Raw genomic sequence first — 18,957 nt, forward strand, 5'->3', positions numbered from 1 at the left:
CGCTAAGCCGCGCATGCGCCATATGCCCCTGTGGCGTAGGACCTCGTCCCATAGCTACTCAGAGCCAGGCGGGGACCGGTGCTGCGGACGTCGGCCGTCAGAGCAGACATGGGGGCCGGCCGCACGGCGTCTGTGCTTGCTGTCCTGGGCGTGCTTGGTGTCTGTGCAGCCAGAGGCTCAGGACCCGCGGCGGAGCGGAAGGCCGGCGCGGAGGCGGAGTGGGCGGAGCCGTGGGATGGCGCGGTTTTCCGGCCGCCCTCGGCGCTGGGCGCAGTGGGGGTGGCTCGCAGCCCGGGGGCCCCGCGGCCCGGGAGGGAGGAAGCGCTGGACTTGCCGGTGCTGCTGTGGTGGAGCCCGGGGCTGTTTCCTCACTTCCCGGGCGACTCGGAGCGCATCGAGTGCGCGCGCGGCGCGTGCGTGGCGTCCCGGGACCGACGGGTGCGGGGAGACTCGCGGACGCGCGCGCTGCTCTTCTACGGCACCGACTTCCGCGCGGCCGAGGCGCCGCTTCCGCGCCTGGCGCACCAGAGCTGGGCGCTTCTGCACGAGGAGTCGCCCCTCAACAACTTCTTGCTGAGCCACGGCCCCGGCATCCGCCTCTTCAATCTTACCGCTACCTTCAGTCGCCACTCGGACTACCCGCTGCCGCTGCAGTGGCTGCCGGGGCTCGCTTACCTGCGCCGCGCGGCACCTCCGCTCGAGGAGCGCGCAGAGTGGCGCCGCCGCGGCTACGCGCCGCTGCTCTATCTGCAGTCCCACTGCGACGTGCCTGCGGACCGAGACCGCTACGTGCGCGAGCTCATGCGCTACATTCCGGTGGGTGAGGGCCAGCGGAGCGGGAAGGGGAGGGTGGCGCGTGGGGCTGAGGCCGGGACCCCTGGTGTCCTGGCCGACGCGCCATACTCTCTTGACGGCCGTGCTCTACCCCTCTCAGGTGGACTCCTATGGGAAGTGCCTGCAGAATCGGGAGCTGCCCGCGCCGCGGTTACGGGACACAGCCACAGCCACCACCGAGGATCCAGAGCTCTTGGCCTTCTTGTCCCGCTATAAATTCCATTTGGCTCTCGAAAATGCCATCTGCGACGACTACATGACAGAAAAATTGTGGCGCCCCATGCACCTCGGTGCTGTGCCCGTGTACCGCGGCTCTCCCTCTGTGAGGGACTGGATGCCGAACAATCACTCCATCATCCTCATTGACGACTTTGAGTCGCCGCAGAAGCTGGCAGAGTTTATTGACTTCCTGGACAAAAATGATGAAGAATATATGAAATACTTGGCATACAAGCAACCTGGGGGCGTCACTAACCAGTTCCTTCTGGATAGTTTGAAGCAGCGCGAATGGGGAGTGAATGACCCCTTACTACCTAACTACCTTAACGGCTTTGAGTGTTTTGTCTGTGACCACGAACTGGCGCGGCTGGATGCCGAGAAGGCCCACGCAGCCTCTCCTGGGAACATCCCGGTCCCTGAGCCTCATATTGCCCAGCCCTCACACATGGACTGCCCAGTGCCCACACCTGGCTTTGGCAGTGTTGAAGAGATTCCTGAGAATGACAGGTAAGGATAGCTGGGGTCCCCCGGGGCTGTCAAATCAAATGATTTACAGACTTACTTCCTGCAGGCAATAAACTAGCCCTCGGTGCTGAGGGGATGTTGTATAAGGAAATTATGACATGCCTTTAAGGTATCAAGAGTCTAAGAGAAGACAAATTGCGAAAGAGCAGTAGAAAATGTGAGAGGTAATTGAGGGCAACAACATATGAAAATCAGCTTTTATAAACAGTGTTTGTAGTAGTGATTCAAAAAAGGCTTCAACTAGAGCAGAGGGCCTGTTTAGGGAAGTGATGAGGGACAAAGTTGGGCCAGGTTATACATATTCTGAATACCAGGCTCTGGAGCTGGACTGTCCTGAAAATCAACTCAGCTATTTATTGAACATCTTCAACGTGGTAGGGCTGTGGATGAGAAATACAAAAGTGTTTCCAGGGAGGTTTGTCTGCAGTAATCAGGGTTTATACCTGTTAACTTGGTGTAACTATTAACAGCATCTCCTTTCACTCTTAAAATTACCCTGATTTGGATGATGAATTATGTTTGTCCTAGACAGAATAGAAGGGATGCTTTCAAAAGATGATTAATGATTGTGGCCAATGTGGATTGGAAGGGAAATGAGGAGGCTACTGAAGTAGGCAGCAGCCGGTAGTGGCATTGGGAAACAAGGTCAGCATAGGAGATGGGGTAGAAAAACCTCGAAGCCACTTGCAGCAAACCACACCTGTTAGGGGAGGGGTGATAAAAGATTATGTCTGAGAGACTGCTAGAATGACCTGCAAAGATCACCTTGGACAGTGGATGGCAGCAGAGGGCTGGCACAGTTTGGTCCTGGGAGTGGAGTGGAGTTGCATCCAGTAATTTACATCAGGTAATTTGTATCTAGAGTTTGTGCAGAACATATTATGATTTATCAGAGGAAAAGTGTAACATTAAAAAAAGAGAAACATTCAGGTTATGGCTCATCTGAACACTGGATACTGTTGTACTTCTTGATTACTGAAACAGGTATAACATAAAAAGTAACTATCTAAATACACTCCCTTGCTTTTCTTAGGAAGATTTCTGTTTCCATAGTTTGGCCCTTGCTCTGCCTGCCTCTTAATTCCCTCCACATTTGGAGACCAAGTGCAGGCAAGTCAGGAAATTTAATTCACTGGGATATGTGTGTATATGTGTGGGGGGCTTGGATAATGAGTTTGTGTTTTTGGCTCACTGCCTGTCACTTGGATTAGTACTGGATTTACTTCACATTTCCTTCCCTCAAAGCATATCCTTGGTTCTAACCAGAAACCACTGTATCTGCTGAAAATTTCTTTGGCCATTGGGAGAAAGGTAGGATTCATAGTTGTACTGAGGCTCCATAATCCAACTCTCATTTTGATGTTTCAGCTGGAAGGAGATGTGGCTGCAAGATTATTGGCAAGGTCTGGATCAGGGGGAAGCTCTCACTGCCATGATCCACAACAATGAGACACTTCAGGGGAAATTTTGGGATTACCTGACAGAGATCTTCATGAAAAGGAACCAAAATCTCTAATTGCTCATACAAGTATTTAACTTGACAGAGCTAAGGAGATGGAAGTCCTTATTCAAATACCATGGGACATGAAGGATATCCGATGCACAAGTCCTTAATGAACAGTGTCTTACCATGAATCCAAGGAGTAAGTTATATCCACTGATATTTTATTCTAATCATGTGTAGCCAGGGTCTCAGCCTATGGTAATAGAGCCTCTTCTCAAGGAGAGATGGAGGCATCCAGTTTTTGATTCAATGGGAACCAGAAGCCTGAAACACCCCATTTGATTCAAGGTGCTGATCAACAGAATTTTTAAAGAACTCCTTATTTTTCTAGCTCTTTCAGCCTCTCAGTTGTGATTGGGACATATTAGTACTTGGCTGTGAATGAGGTAAGATGGGCCAGGTTTAGAGTATGAAAACCTCTCCTGTATTCTTTAAACCACTCATTATTCAATACTTTTTCCTAATTTCTATTCCTATCTCTTGCTTTATAAACTATTTATGTTGGTGGTGAAGCAAAACTCCTGGTGAGTTGTATTCTGGCTCTCTGGAGTTGTATTTTTTTATATCACTTACTTTGCATTCCATGTCAGCCTTTTTGAGTGGCTTTTCTTGCCTGGTTTTCCACAATTCTGTTGGAGATGAAGTAACCTTGCCACCATTCCCACACTCATTTCCACCTGCATTAAACTGGCTATAGATCGGACACCTTTTCTTACTGCTGATTTGCTTCGTATCTAGGGCATATCTGAAATTCCTTTTCACCTCATGAATATCAAAATTCAGAGGCTAATAAATATCATGTCAACTTAAGGAATCATCCTGCTCTATTTTAGAGATGGAAACTCAGGCTGGAAATGATAGCAGAAAAAGTTATCATCATTTCAAAAGGTTAAAATAGGTCAATGTGAATCAAAGCGCAAATTTTTATAGGTTTTTGGTCTTTTTCTGTCTGCCTAATGAACTCTTCTATTTTATTATCTTTATATGCTACAAAAGTCCATTTCCCCCCCCAAAACTCATGAAAATTATGGTGGAAGAAGCAGCACAGCAATATAGCTCTAGTAATTATTTCATATTATCTCATATTCTGTGGCACTTTTAGGTGGGATAAACACTCCATTCATTCTATTACTGTTACAGTGCATAACTTTATAGTACTTACTGAGACCACATTTTGATGAAGTCCACCCAAGGCCCTAAACCCAAGGGGATGAGAGGTGAAGCAAGACATTTAAGCCATCATGAGTGGCTGGCTAAATAAAAAGCTGTTAGATTTGGGGAAGTAGCCAAACACTTCTGTTACTGTGGTTTAAACATACAGCTTAATGGAGAGGGAGATCATCTGCTTTTTCTGGGGCAGTGGAACAAGAAGGAACACCTTGGATCTTAGAACTACACTGGTTGTAATGTATTCATTATCACTAGAGAAATCCCATAGCTTATCAATATATCTGATTTAAATTAATGCATATGCATGTGTATATACACACACATTATTTATAGACACATATATGTGGTTGTAAAGACTGAAGAGGAAGATGATGCTTATGACTTCAGTAGACTGTGTATAATAGAACCTTGGGTTTCTATAGGTTTTGTTTTTAATATTTTGAACAGCCTGCTCAGCTGTTTTATGTGTGATATACCAGTTTGTTTTTAAATTTAAAAAATCTAGCTCTTCATTTACATCAAAGCTAAAATCAAGTGTTTATTTTAAAACATAATGGCACTTGCTTTGAATGGGGTAAAGATCAGAGACTTTACAATTTTTGGCTGACATGAAACGATATAATATCCCACAAAATGAAATTCTGCAACAGACCTCACAATAAACATTTATATATGTGGGGTGCTTATATATATATTGGGCTTCCCTTGTGGCTCAGCTGGTAAAGGATCCGCTTGCAATGTGGGAGACCTGGGTTTGATCCCTGGTTTGGGAAAATCCCCTCGAGAAGGGAAAGGCTACCCACTCCAGTATTCTGGCCTAGAGAATTCCATAGACTGTATGTAGTTCATGGGGTTGCAGTTGGATTTTCACTTTCATATATACATATATGATGCTTCCACTAGGGCCCCACACTTATTGTGACCTTTGAAGATGTAGCCAACCAAAGTTATAATTTAGGCTGGATTTCACTGCCAGGGTGATTCTTTTTTTCTTTTTTTGACTGTGCCACACAGCTTATGGAACCTCAGTTCCCTGACCTGGGACTGAATCTGGGCCCGTGGCAGTGAAAGAGCAGAGTCCCAACCACTGGACCACCAGAGAACTCCCTTTTTTCATTTTATTTAATAAAAAATGCCCTTCAGGACTTCCTTAGCAATCCATTGTTTAAGACTCTGCCTTCCAATGCAGCAGGGTAAGTTTGATCCTTAGTTCCCTGGTCCCGAACTAAGATCCCACATGCCCCAGGGAGCAGCCAAGAAAAAAAAAGGCCCTTCATAACAGCATAGAAAGTTTTCTGTTTGGACTTTTGCAGAAAAGAACAAGAAAGACAGACCTTTGAAAATACACGTTAAAATCTGATATAGTATGGACTCTTACAAAAGCCAAATTCAGGACTCTGATTTCTAAGCATGCAAGCTATTTAAATGCAGACACCGGTTTATATTGTATACAAAATACAGTATTACCGAAGTGCAAACTAAGGTTAGGACTCAAATTTCATTTTGTGCAATAAAATGGGTAGGCAATGGTTATGCAAGGTGTAGAATCATTCTTACTTCTGCTGTTTAATTACACCAGTTCAACTGGCATTACCTTAGCACTTTTATGTACAAAGTAGGCCAGTTTATGAATGACTGTGGATGGAAACTCATCCCTGGTTTGTGGTCAGTGCTTCCGAGACTTTCTTCTTTATTCCTCTTACCACAAAAGTATTCACAGAAGAGTAGGGTAAACCAGGTGCTACCTTTCCACAAGGGAAAGCAGAACCAGAAGTAGCCACATGGCTATCCAACTAAAGGCTTCACTTTCTCTGTGGAGAAAGCAAGCAATGTGAATTTTCTGTGGTTTGGGGCCCAGCCTGCTCTGTATACCGCAGCAGGCTTGAGGTTATTAGTGGTATAAGTGTCCAATAGGAATCAACTTTATTTGTGTTGCTGGAGTTGGGGTGGAGCATGGGGCTGATGCCTTTATAATTCCCAAGAGTTGCTATTTTCTATTATCTCAGGTTTAATTTTGTATAATAAATGGCTTCTTTTTAAACAGTGTCTTCTGCTTGACTTTATTTCTGGGGTGAACATGGTAAAGTTGGAGACTTGCAAAAATATTTCAAACATTTGTTCATTTAACAAGTATGCATTGGAACTACTCTAGGCCCTGGGATATAGCACTGAACAAGATTGCAAAGGTCCCCTCTCATTATGTGTACATTTTAAATGGGTGTTGGGGTTAAGGCCGTAAACAAACAATAAATGAATAAAATAATCCAGACTATGATAGGTACTATGAAGAAAATAAAACATGTTGATGGTGGTTTTTATGGAAGTCAGGGAACTCCTCTTTGACATGAAGTGAGACTCAACAGAACAAAAAGAACCAGTCATGCAGAGATAAATGGGGTGATTCTAAATATCTGTGACAAGTGATTAGCGCACACTCAGTTTACATAACCAAATAAATACTGCTCCTCCAAAGTAATCATCTTATGAACTATAAGGCTGTCGAGTTATCCTTCCATTACCAGAAACATTTCTTGAAGATCATGTGTAAATGCCTTGAGCATCAGTGGTACATCTTTGGACTGAGTTTTGTAAACAGCTAAGTCACTTCAGAGGGGCAGGGGGGAAAAAAGGTCACTTAGAACCAAGTCTAGTTAAAGCTAGGCATTACAATCCAAGGGCCAAGTGTATAAATAGAGATGATATTGCAAAGTATCTTCGCAGGATTGGCAAGAAGATTAAATAAAACAATGAAAGTGCTTAAACCTCACCCTATCCAATGAGATCACTACAAATGAGAAAACCGTCGAGTCCAGGTTGACAGCACAGGTTCCCTAAAGCACCAGCGTGGCGAAAGAATGAGAAACACTCAGAGTGGGGATTAGGGGACCAACACCCCCACGAGGTGAAAGTGCCCAAACTGATCTCAAGTCTGCTTTATTATACCTTTTGAGACTTGCCTGTACGTGTTTACATGAGCATAGCAGGCCAGGTGGTCTTCAATATAATCCTGTGCAGTTAATATTTTTGTATCCCTGTTTTTCTGCCTCAAGGACAGAGACCCAGGTAATCTTTACATGCCTCCTAGGCACCAAGGAGAGGAACAGTCTGTTGATGGCTTTCCATCCCCAGGTGTACATCCTGCTTTCAAGATGTTTTCTGTTCCTTCTTGGATTCCTTCACGAGTCACATACTGAGTCATGTCCTCAGCAAGATTGTTTAATTCTTTGTCAGGCCTTTTAGTAGGCCTGTCTCCTACATCTCCCTCTTTTTGTTTTTGTAGATAACTGAATATAGTCAAGAAGGCTAACTGTTGCTGCTGCTGCTTTCTTGTTCTTCTCCAGACTATACAGAGACAAAACAGAATGATTAATAAAACATTGCAACTAATTATAACTCCATAACCATAGGATTTGATTTGTTTGAGAGGATTTAAGGAAGACAGTCCATCAGCTATAGCATTAGGCAAAGAAGAGCCAGTAATCACATCAAGTTTTTTATTAAACATGTCTAGAACGTCACATTGTAACTCTTGTATATCTAATGTAATATTTCCTTGATTTAGTAAATGTCGTTTAACTTTATCCCAGTTAAAAGTCGACTGATTATGTGCAGTTACACAGAATGATGTGTAATTCCAGTCACACTTTAGTCTTGTTTTTGTAGACTTACCAATTGATCTCCTAATAAAATAACAGATTGTTGTAAGTCAGCCACTTGTGAAGCCAATTTTTCATCTATCTTTTGTTGAGTGAACCAAAGAACATCTGCATCCTTATGCCATTCTTTTACAAAATGAACAGTTTGAACAGACTGATGCAATGCTATTCTGGCCACTGCTGTAGTGGTGGTTATTGCTATAATTCCCAGAATAGCTGCTATTAACATACCAATAAATCTTTTTGTTCTTTTTAAAGTTGCTTTTATAATTTCTTCTATGGCATAAAGAGTAGGGCTTTCTTGCCAGCCTCTTTGTAAATCCACTGGTATCCAAATACCTGTCTGAGTTTTTAAAACATAAATACTTTGCCAAGATTCATTGAAAGGAATGGTACTGTTTAAACAAGTATAAAAAGAACAATTTATACAATTTATAAGACCAGTAGTGATGTTATATATCGCTGGCCCTAACACAAATACAAAAGGTAATCTCACACAGGCCTGAATAGTATGAGTAGAATTTTTAGTAAAATTAAAAGTTGCCTTAGGATCATTTCAGATATATTTAGTATAACAGCCATTCCAAGCCTTAAGTGTTTTTAAAGCCACAGGTATCTTCCAAGTCTCATTACATACTGGGTGATGGATAAGTTGAGGAATAGGGGGGAACAAATCCCTCTCCATGCCATATCAAAGATGCATTTCTATATGTACTAAGTGTGTCATTATGATATATCCATGGACTAGAAATATTTGTTCCTTTAATCTTAAGTGTTCCTCTAGGGCCCCAATCTATAATCTGTCCCTCAGGAGTATTTAGTAACAGATGACCTTCAGACCCTCTACAATTTTTCCACTGGATCCAGTCCTCCATCCATACCATGTCCTATTCTTAAAGCATAGCCTGGAAGATTAGGAGGACTATAATGTATGGTGGAATTTTCTCTTTCTTTAAAGTAAATGCTGTTAATAAGAAAAAGTGTTCTTATTCTCTCCAGGCTTTTCTACAATAGAAAGCCATACCTGGAATCCTGTCTTTAAACAGAATTCTCCAAATCCTATACAAATGGATGTGCTGTCTGTTCTTACTGTATAATTTTTTAGAGATCGTCCTTCTTCCTTTTTTAAAGGAAGGCTTTGATCATAAGAACCAGGAAGCCAGGCTGAATCATTGACAAATATGGGAATACTGAATCTTCCTATGTAATGCGTCTTAAGAAGGATTGAGAATATATGTCCAATAATGATGAATGGAATCAGCTTGAACACTTACCAACATTGTTTTAAGGGTTATCATAGCCAGTAGTAGATTGGCAGATGTTTTTGGAAGGCCACGATGATCAATTAGGCTCTCAGCTTCCTGTGATAACTTCTTTATCTGCCCCCAAGTGGATATTGTAGCAGTTCATGTTTGCTTGGTCTTGGCAGGCCCAGGTTCTAATGCAAGGTGCGACATGTCATGCGTCAGAGGTCTGGAGGGTGGGTCTATATCAAATCATGTTTTTTTCCTTCCAGTACCAGATTCTCCTCCTTGGGATCCACTGGTGTTCATTTTCCTCTATTAAGATAAGAGCATACCCTCTTCTTTAAGAATGATACCCTGCTTCCATTCCCTGTCCTCTTTCCACAATATTTTTGGCCAAACCTCCTGTAAGGGAGAAACTTTAAGGGAAGTATCTTTAGTCTGTTGTGAAAAGTTCCAGTGAACCTCAGCCACTGGTTTCTCATATGGTCCTCTATGTCCAAAAAATTTAGAGTAAAAAGAACTAGAGCTATTTTATCCTGAGGGGAAATAGGTCCCAAGCCATACTGTTCTCCCCCTTTTTGTTTCTGTAGTATAAGTTTTAAAGTTCGGTGGGCACGTTTGATGATGGCTTGTCCTTGAGGATTATAAGTAATGCCTATAATATGTTTAATAGACCAGTCAGCTAAACATTTTTGAAAGATATGACTTTTATAAGAAGGCCCATTGTCAGTTTTTATAGTTTTTGGTAGGCCCATATAGTCAAAAGCTTGTCGTAAACGAGGGATACACTGAGCAGTTGATTCTCCATTATGAATTGAAGCAAAAATCATTCCAGAATATGTGTCAATGGAAACATATATTAAACCTAAATTACCAAAAGAGGGCATATGAGTAACATCAGTTTGCAATAAATCATTAGGATATAATCCACAAGGATTTACGCCTTCCTGATTTATGGGCACTATTGTGAAAGTTTGACAGATAGGGCATTGAGAAACAATATTTTTAGCTTGTTGTCAGGATAATCGAAATCGATGTTGTAATCCTCTGACATTAATGTAAGTTAAATCATAAAACTGAGTGGAAGTAAGGAATGTAGTTAATTTAACATCAATCTGGTCATTACCTTCTGATAAAGGTTCTGGTAATTGAGAATGAGAGCGGATATGAGTAATACGAAATGGAAATTGTCAATTCCTAACTATATCTTGTAATTTAAAAAAATAACTGATGAATGGGAAGGTCCGAGACGGGAATATGAATAGTCTCTATCTGGAAAGTTACCTTAACAGCATATTGAGAATCTGAGATAATATTAATGGATATTAAAATGTCTGATAGGACAGTAATTATGGCATCTAGTTCAGCTTGTTATATTGATGAATATGATTATTGCCAAATTTTGGTGGTTAGACCATAATATCCAGCTTTACATTCTTTATTTGCATCTGTAAAAAAGATAGGAGCACACTCGATAGGTTCTGTTTTAGTTATTCTAGGCAATGTAAAAACATGTTTTTTAAGAAAATTAATTTAGAAGGATAGTGACAGTCAATTGTACCAATAAAATCAGATAATGCTATCTGCCATTCCACATTTTGTGCAAAAAGTCATTCTATCTCATCTTTAGCTAAAGGAACTATTACATATATTTGGGATCATATCCTGAAATTTGTTGAATATGAGTCCTCAATTTAAAAATCAATTTACTAATAAGGTCTACATAGGTAGTCAATAATTTTGTTTGTTTATGGAGTAAAAATACCCATTCTAATTATAAATTCATTTTGCCATATTATTCCTGTAGGAGAACGAGGTGTAGGCATAATTAAAGCAGTTAAAGGTTGTTGAATATCAATTCAATGTTTTTCTTGTATGCCTTGATTAATTTCTTGTAATTCTGGATTGGCTTCAGCTGTAAGTGTTCATGGATTGTTGAGATCTGTATCTCCTTTTAGAATATTAAATAAATTTGTCAAAGCATAATTAGGGATACCCAGTGTAGGTCGTTGGAGAAGGAAATGGGAACCCACTCCAGTGTTCTTGCCTGGAGAATCCCAGGGACAGGGGAGCCTGGTGGGCTTCCGTCTATGGGGTCACACAGAGTCGGACATGACTGAAGTGACTTAGCAGCAGCAGCAGTGTAGGTCGTAACCAATTAAAATCTAATAATTTTTGAAAGTTGTTCAGAGTACTAAGGTGATCAGTTCTAATTTGTATCTTTTGAGAGGATACTGTATGATGATTAAGAATGTATCCCAAATAATTATTTTCTTTTTTTTAAATTTCCTATCAGAGGGATAACGGCACTACAGCCACACTGGATCCTCATGAAGGAGGCACACGAATGACTGGGTTACAAGAGTTACAGATATGAGAGCTGCTCATTTCCCAGAAACTACAGCTCACAGAAAACCAACAAAGGTACGAGATACAGACCATTCACTTATGAATGTGTAAAACTCAAAAAAGTCCACATCACTCCTACAACATGTCGAAAGTGCCTCAGAATTCACACAATACCAACTTTCTCATGGTTCTGGTTAAATTACATATACCAGTTTATAACAAATGGCAAAATCTGTAACTCTGTTCAAAGTTTTAAACAATTACTTAAGAATAATTTCTTGTATTTCTATGCCACCTTTATAGTTCTGGTTTCTCATTTCTTAATTAGTAAATTCAGCATGCAGGTTCTATCCCAGAAAATTTATACACTTCCGGAAGAAATGGCCTCTTAAATCCACAGAGTGTTGAGGTGGGGAGCCCACAACCACGTCAGATTCGTTTCACGTATGATAATATACATGTTTCAATCCATTCTCCCAAATTATCCCACCCTCGCCCTCTCCCACAGAGTCCAAAAGACTGCTCCAAACAACCAAGTCTCTGCTGTTGTCTCGTATACAGGGTTATCGTTATCCTCTTGCTATATTCCATATATATGTGTTAATATACTGTATTGGTGTTTTAGTTTCTGGCTTACTTTGCTTTGTATAATAGGCTCCACTTTCATCCACCTCATTAGAACTAATTCAAATGTATTCTTTTTAATTGCTGAGTAGTACTTCATTGTGTAAATGTACCACAGCTTTCTTATCCATTCGTCTGCGGATGGACATCTAGGTTGCTTCCATGTCCTGGCTATTATAAACAGTGCTGCAATGAACATTGGGGTACATGTGTTTCTTTCAATTCTGGTTTCCTCGGTGTGTATGCCCAGTAGTGGGATTGCTGGGTCCTATGGCAGTTCTATTTCCAGTTTTTTGAGGACTCTCCACACTGTTCTCCATAGTGGCTGTACTAGTTTGTATTCCCACCAACAGTGTAAGAGGGGTCCCTTTTCTCCACACCCTCTCCAGCATTTATTGCTTGTAGACTTTTGGATAGCAGCCATTCTGACTGGCATGAAATGATACCTCATTGTGGTTTTGATTTGCATTTCTCTAATTATGAGTGATGTTGAGCATCTTTTCATGTGTTTGTTAGCCATCTGTATGTCTTCTTTGGAGAAATGTCTGTTTAGTTCTTTAGCCCATTTTCTGATTGGGTCGTTTATTTTTCTGGAATTGAGCTGCAGGAGTTGCTTGTATATTTTTGAGATTAATCCTTTATCAGTTGCTTCATTTGCTATTATTTTCTCCCATTCTGAAGGCTATCTTTTCACCTTGCTTATAGTTTCCTTTGCTGTGCAGAAGCTTTTAATTTTAATTAGGTCCCATTTGTTTATTTTTGCTTTTATTTCCAATATTCTGGGAGGTGGGTCATGGAGGATCCTGCTGTGACTTATGTCGGAGAGTGTTTTGCCTATGTTCTCCTCTAGGAGTTTTATAGTTTCTGGTCTTACATTTAGATCTTTAATCCATTTTGAGTTTATTTTTGTGTATGGTGTTAGAGAGTATTCTAGTTTAATTCTTTTACAAGTGGTTGACCAGTTTTCCCAGCACCACTTGTTAAAGAGATTGTCTTTTCTCCATTGAATATTCTTGCCTCCCTTGTCAAAGATAAGGTGTCCATAGGTGCATGGATTTATCTCTGGGCTTTCTATTTTGTTCCATTGATCTATATTTCTGTCTTTATGCCAGTACCATACTGTCTTGATGACTGTGGCTTTGTAGTAGAGCCTGAAGTCCGGCAGGTTGATTCCCCCAGTTCCATTCTTCTTTCTCAAGATTGCTTTGGCTATGCGAGGCTTTTTGTATTTCCATACAAATTGTGAAATTATTTGTTCTAGCTCTGTGAAAAACACTGTTGGTAGCTTGATAGGGATCGCATTGAACTTATAAATTACTTTAGGTAATATATTCAATAATTATTTTCTGAATTTTATCTGGGGCAATTATTAAACTAAATTCTTTTAATATATTTTGAGTGTCTAAAAATACATGGTGCAATAACTGATTATCTGGATGAGTCAATAAAATATCATCCATATAAGGTATAACATAAGCTTGGGGATATTTTTGTCTAATGATAGATAAGGGGGCTGATTAATAAAAATTTGACATAAAGTAGGACTGTTCATCATTCCTTGAGGTAAGACAGTCCATTGATATCTCTGACTGGTATTAACGCTAGGGACAGTAAAAGCAAACTTAGGAGCATCAGAAGGATCTAAAGGAATAGTAAAAAAAAACAATCTTTTAAGTTTATTATTGTTAGATGTCATTTTTTAGGAATCATAGATGATAAAAGAATACCTGGCTGTGAGGCGCCCATGGGTTCCATTACAGCATTAATTTTTCTTAGGTCTGTTAATATTCTCCATTTACCTGATTTCTTTTTTATAACAAAAACTGGGGAATTCCAGGGGATAGTAGATTCAATTATATGTCCTTGTTCTTTATGTTCTATTATTAGCTCATATAATGCTTCCAATTTTTCTCTGGTTAAGGGCCACTGCTCCATCTGTATGGGTTTTTCTGAAAGCCAAGTCAGCTTTAATGCAGTCTTTGTTGAATCAGTGGCCCCTAGGATAAATTTGGATTTTGCAAAGGGTTATATCCCATACTGGCCATAATCTGTTTAGCTTGTGGAGATATAGTGGGTATGGTTACATATGCTCCCCATTGCATTAAAAAATCTCATCCCCCAAAATTGATTGGAATATCTGCAACCAAAGGTTGCAAAGTGGCAGTTTGTTGTTCTGGGCCTTTACAGAGCATAGGTTGAGAGCTTTGAGAGATATTATTCATAGTCCCTATTCCTGTTATAACAGTAGGAACTGATTTTAATGGCCAGGAATGAGGCCAAGGTTCTATAGCTATTATTGAAACATCAGCTCCTGTATCCATGAGCCCAGAAAATCTCTTTCCCATTATTTCTATATCTAGTTTTGGTCTCTCATCAGTAACATAGGTCTGCCAAATATACTTGTTTTCCTGTACTTCCAAATCCTCTTTCTCCTTTTCTAGGGGAATTATTAATCTTTATGTAACGCAACAGAAGGAGTTGTGTAATTCAGTCTCCCTTATTTATTTGATACGGAATATTAGCACTCGTCATAACATGAATTTCCCCTTCAAAATCTTCAATGATTCCAATTTGCACTTGAATGCCCTTTATAGTTAGACTATTTCTAACCCTAACCCTAACCATATTTCTACCAATCATAAGTCCAACAGTATTTTTTGGAAGAGGACCCCATATTCCTGTAGGAATTTTACATATTCCCATAGATGGCATCAATAATTGATTATCTAGGGCAGGAATATCTATTGTTGCACTGCCCAAGGTTGCTGGGAGTAAATCATAGATTGATTGTTTTCTAATATTTGAGTGGGATATGTGACTGGACTGCATTTCATGAGCTCAGATTGTTTTGGGAGCCCCCAGCTCGGGCCCGAAAGGCATTTCCCAACAGAGGAGTCCCGTCTTTATGAAATTTGGAATGACATTGATTAGCCCAATGATTTCCTTTTTGACATTTAGAACATAATCCAGGGGCTTTAGCTTCCCCTTTTCAATCATTATTATTTTTTATTTTACAATCTTTTTTCATACATCCCAGTTTTCCACATCCATGACATTTATTGTCCTTTTTTCCTTTTGAAAGGGCCTGTGCCAATAAGTGCATCTTATAGGGTTCTGATCCAATATCATGACACGACTTTATATAATCTTCCAAGTTGCTTCCCTGGGCTTTTAAAGGTTGGAGAGCCTTTTGGCATTCAGAGGTAGCATTGTCATAAGCCAATAGCTGTAAAAGCATGCCCCTTAGATTAGGTTGAGATACCGTGCTCATTAAATTTTGCTGAAGTCTGGCGATAAAGTCAACATAAGGGTCTCCATTAGACTGTCTAACTTGTGCAAATAATGGAGTAGTATTCCCGTGGTCATGTATGGATGTGAGAGTTGGACTGTGAAGAAAGCTGATTGCCGAAGAATCGATGCTTTTGAACTGTGGTGTTGGAGAAGACTCTTGAGAGTCCCTTATACTGCAAGGAGATCCAACCAATCCATTCTAAAGGAGATCAATCCTGGATGTTCATTGGAGGGACTGATGCTAAAGCTGAAACTGCAATACTTTGGCCACCTCATGCGACGAGTTGACTCACTGGAAAAGACTCTGATGCTGGGAAAGGTTGGGGGCGGGAGGAGAAGGGGACGACAGAGAATGAGATGGCTGGATGGCATCACCGACTCTGTGGACATGAGTTTGAGTGTACTCCGGGAGTTGGTGATGGACAGGGAGGCCTGGCGTGCTGTGATTCATGGGGTCGCGGAGAGTCAGACACGACTGAGCAACTGAACTGAACTGAACTGATGTCCAGGAGGATTAAGTTTTTCCCAAGCTCTTAAACATACAAATCATACTTGGGAGAGGACCTGATCATCAAATTGTAATTGAGCCTATATTCCAAAACATCCTCTTGACCCCATCAGCTGTTCCAAGGAAATGTTGGAAATGTTCCAAGCAGCATTGTTATGTGCTTGTTGATTTGTTTCATCTTGCCACCAGGTTTTAAATTGTAAAAATTCAGAGGATGATAAACAAGTTCTTGCAACCATATCTCAGTCAAAAGGGATCAGCCTTTCAGCTTGTGAAAGTCCTTGAATTAAACCCATAGTATATGGAGAGTTAGTACCATATTGTGTACATGCTTGTTTTATCTCTTTGACTGTCTTAAAAGGAAGAGGATGATAATCATAAGTAATAGCACCTTGTGGATATTGTGGACCAGGGGAAACCTGAGTGACTACCACAAGGAGGGCTAGGGCATCTTCATCTCCTTGTGGTTGTGCCTGTCTAATTCCCCTTTGAAAGGGAGAAATATGGTTGGGCACTGTCAGAGGTTTCAAAATGCCGTCCTCCCACGGAGTCTTCGGATCTAAAGAGGGTGGCTTCGTTAAGGGTGCTGAAGGATGAGATACATTAACCATGGGAAAATGATCATTACTCCCATATGATTTTATTTTCTTTCGCTCTTTTCGTTTGGGGCGCAAAGTGCTTTTTCCCCTTCATACTCACTATTCTCATTTAAATGAGATTCATTCTCTGACTGTTCATGTGTTGTCTCTACAGAATCTTAAAAATCTGAGGCTTCTGAATATAAAGGTCCTCAGTTCAGTTCAATTCAGTTCAGTCGCTCAGTCGTGTCCGACTCTCTGCGACCCCATGAATCACAGCACGCCAGGCCTCCCTGTCCATCACCAACTCCCGGAGTTCACTCAAACTCATGTCCACAGAGTCGGTGATGCCATCCAGCCATCTCATTCTCTGTCGTCCCCTTCTCCTCCTGCCCCCAACCTTTCCCAGCATCAGAGTCTTTTCCAGTGAGTCAACTCGTCACATGAGGTGGCCAAAGTATTGCAGTTTCAGCTTTAGCATCAGTCCCTCCAATGAACACCCAGGATTGATCTCCTTTAAAATGGACTGGTTGGATCTCCTTGCAGTACAAGGGACTCTCAAGAGTCTTCTCCAGCAAATTAGGCAGTGGCTGCGTGGGCGCAGGAGGGCCGAGAGGAGCTACTCCACGTTCAAAGTCAGGAGGGGCGGCCTTGAGGAGATACCCCTCATCCAAGGTAAGGTGCAGCGGCTGCGCTTTCTTGGAGCACCTGTGAAGAGATATCCCACGCCCAAGGTAACAGAAACCCAAACAAGATGGTAGGTATTGCAAGGGGGCATCAGAGGGCAGACACACTGAAATCATAATCACAGGAAACTAGTCAATCTGATCACATGGACCACAGCCAAATGTGGTCCACTGGAGAAGGGAATGGCAAACCACTTCAGTATACTTGCCTTGAGAACCCCATGAACAGTATCAAAGGGCAAAATGATAGGATACTGAATGAGGAATTCCCCAGGTTGGTAGGTGCCCAGGATGCTACTGGAGATCAGTGGAGAAATAACTCTAGAAGGAATGAAGGGATAGAGCAAAAGCAAAACCAATACCAGTTGTGGATGTGACTGGTGATAAAAGCAAGGTCCGGTGCTGTAAAGAGCAATATTGCATAGGAACCTGGAATGTTAGGTCCATGAATCAAGGCAAATTGGAAGTGGTCAAACAGGAGATGGCAAGAGTGAACGTTGACATTCTAGGAATCAGTGAATTAAAATGGACTGGAATGGGTGAATTTAACTCAGATAACCATTATATTTACTACTGTGGGCAGGAATCCCTTAGAAGAAATGGAGTAGCCATCATGGTCAACAAGAGTCCGAAATGCAGTACCTGGATGCAATCTTAAAAACAAAAGAATGATTTCTGTTCATTTCCAAGGCAAACCATTCAATATGACAGTAATCCAGGCCTATGCCCCAACCAGTAACGCTGAAGAAGCCAAAGTTGAACGGTTCTATGAAGACCTACAAGACCTTTTAGAACTAACACCCCAAAAAGATGTCCTTTTCATTATAGAGGACTGGAATGCAAAAGTAGGAAGTCAAGGAACACGTGGAGTAACAGGTAGATTTGGCCTTGGAGCACGGAATGAAGCAGGGCAAAGGCTAATAGAGTTTTGTCAAGAGAATGCACTGGTCATAGCAAACACCCTCTTCCAACAACACAAGAGAAGACTCTACACATGGACATCACCAGATGGTCAACACCGAAATCAGATTGATTATATTCTTTGCAGCCAAAGATGGAGAAGCTGTATACAGTTAGCAAAAACAAGACCAGGAGCTGACCGTGGCTCAGATCATGAACTCCTTATTGCCAAATTCAGACTTATAAAGGTCCTAGTGCACTGCTAATAAGATTCCCCAGTGACCAGACAAAGGAATACGTTCCCCACTATGATACCCCACTATGATAAGCTCTGCGTAGGCAAGCATAACTTATTATTCTTTATACCTTCAGTTCAGTTCAGTCGCTCAGTCGTGTCCGACTCTTTGCGACCCCATGAATTCACAGCACGCCAGGCCTCCCTGTCCATCACCAACTCCTGGAGTTCACTCAAACTCATGTCCATCGAGTTGGTGATGCCATCCATCTATCTCATTCTCTGTCGTCCCCGTCTCCTCCCACCCCCAATCCCTCCCAGCATCAGAGTTTTTTCCAGTGAGTCAAATCGTCGCATGAGGTGGCCAAAGTATTGGAGTTTCAGCTTTAGCATCAGTCCTTCCAATGAACACCCAGGATTGATCTCCTTTAGAATGAACTGGGTGGATCTCCTTGTAGTCCAAGGGACTCTCAAGAGTCTTCTCCAGCACCACAGTTCAAAAGCATCAATTCTTCGGCGATCAGCTTTCTTCACAGTCCAACTCTCACATCCATACATGACCTCAGGAAAAACCATAGCCTTGACTAGAAGGACCTTGGTTGGCAAAGTATTAAAGTCCCTCTAACTGGAT

The 18,957-nt window shown here is 41.5% G+C and overlaps 1 protein-coding gene across 3 annotated transcripts; it reads left to right on the forward strand.

The window, feature by feature from the left end:
* Positions 1-47: 47 nt before the first annotated feature.
* POFUT4 (protein O-fucosyltransferase 4) lies at positions 48-12,298 on the forward strand. 3 transcript variants are annotated; one of them, XR_008685799.2, is made up of 4 exons: positions 52-816; positions 935-1,560; positions 2,947-3,221; positions 11,452-12,298. XR_008685799.2 is itself a non-coding variant. In XM_055425441.2 (3 exons), the coding sequence occupies exons 1-3, from the start codon at positions 109-111 to the stop codon at positions 11,504-11,506; spliced, it is 1,389 nt and encodes a 462-aa protein (XP_055281416.2). In that variant the 5' UTR covers positions 48-108; the 3' UTR covers positions 11,507-12,298. The 3 variants fall into 3 exon arrangements, 2 of the variants coding, with proteins under 2 accessions (XP_055281416.2, XP_055281415.2); XM_055425441.2 differs by lacking the exon at positions 2,947-3,221 and having other exon boundaries at positions 48-816; XM_055425440.2 differs by lacking the exon at positions 11,452-12,298 and having other exon boundaries at positions 2,947-3,933.
* Positions 12,299-18,957: the final 6,659 nt, after the last annotated feature.

Source organism: Moschus berezovskii, chromosome 12 (genome assembly GCF_049115385.1).
Source record: "Moschus berezovskii isolate FMDL1 chromosome 12, NW_MosBer_1.0, whole genome shotgun sequence".
In the NCBI taxonomy this organism is placed as follows: domain Eukaryota; kingdom Metazoa; phylum Chordata; class Mammalia; order Artiodactyla; family Moschidae; genus Moschus; species Moschus berezovskii.

Excerpts from the sequence above, each read along its gene's own strand:
- POFUT4 (XM_055425440.2), top strand. The coding sequence starts at position 109 with ATGGGGGCCGGCCGCACGGCGTCTGTGCTTGCTGTCCTGGGCGTGCTT. Across the intron at positions 817-934 it reads AGCTCATGCGCTACATTCCG|GTGGACTCCTATGGGAAGTG; the intron begins GTGGGTGAGGGC and ends TACCCCTCTCAG. Across the intron at positions 1,561-2,946 it reads GAGATTCCTGAGAATGACAG|CTGGAAGGAGATGTGGCTGC; the intron begins GTAAGGATAGCT and ends TTGATGTTTCAG.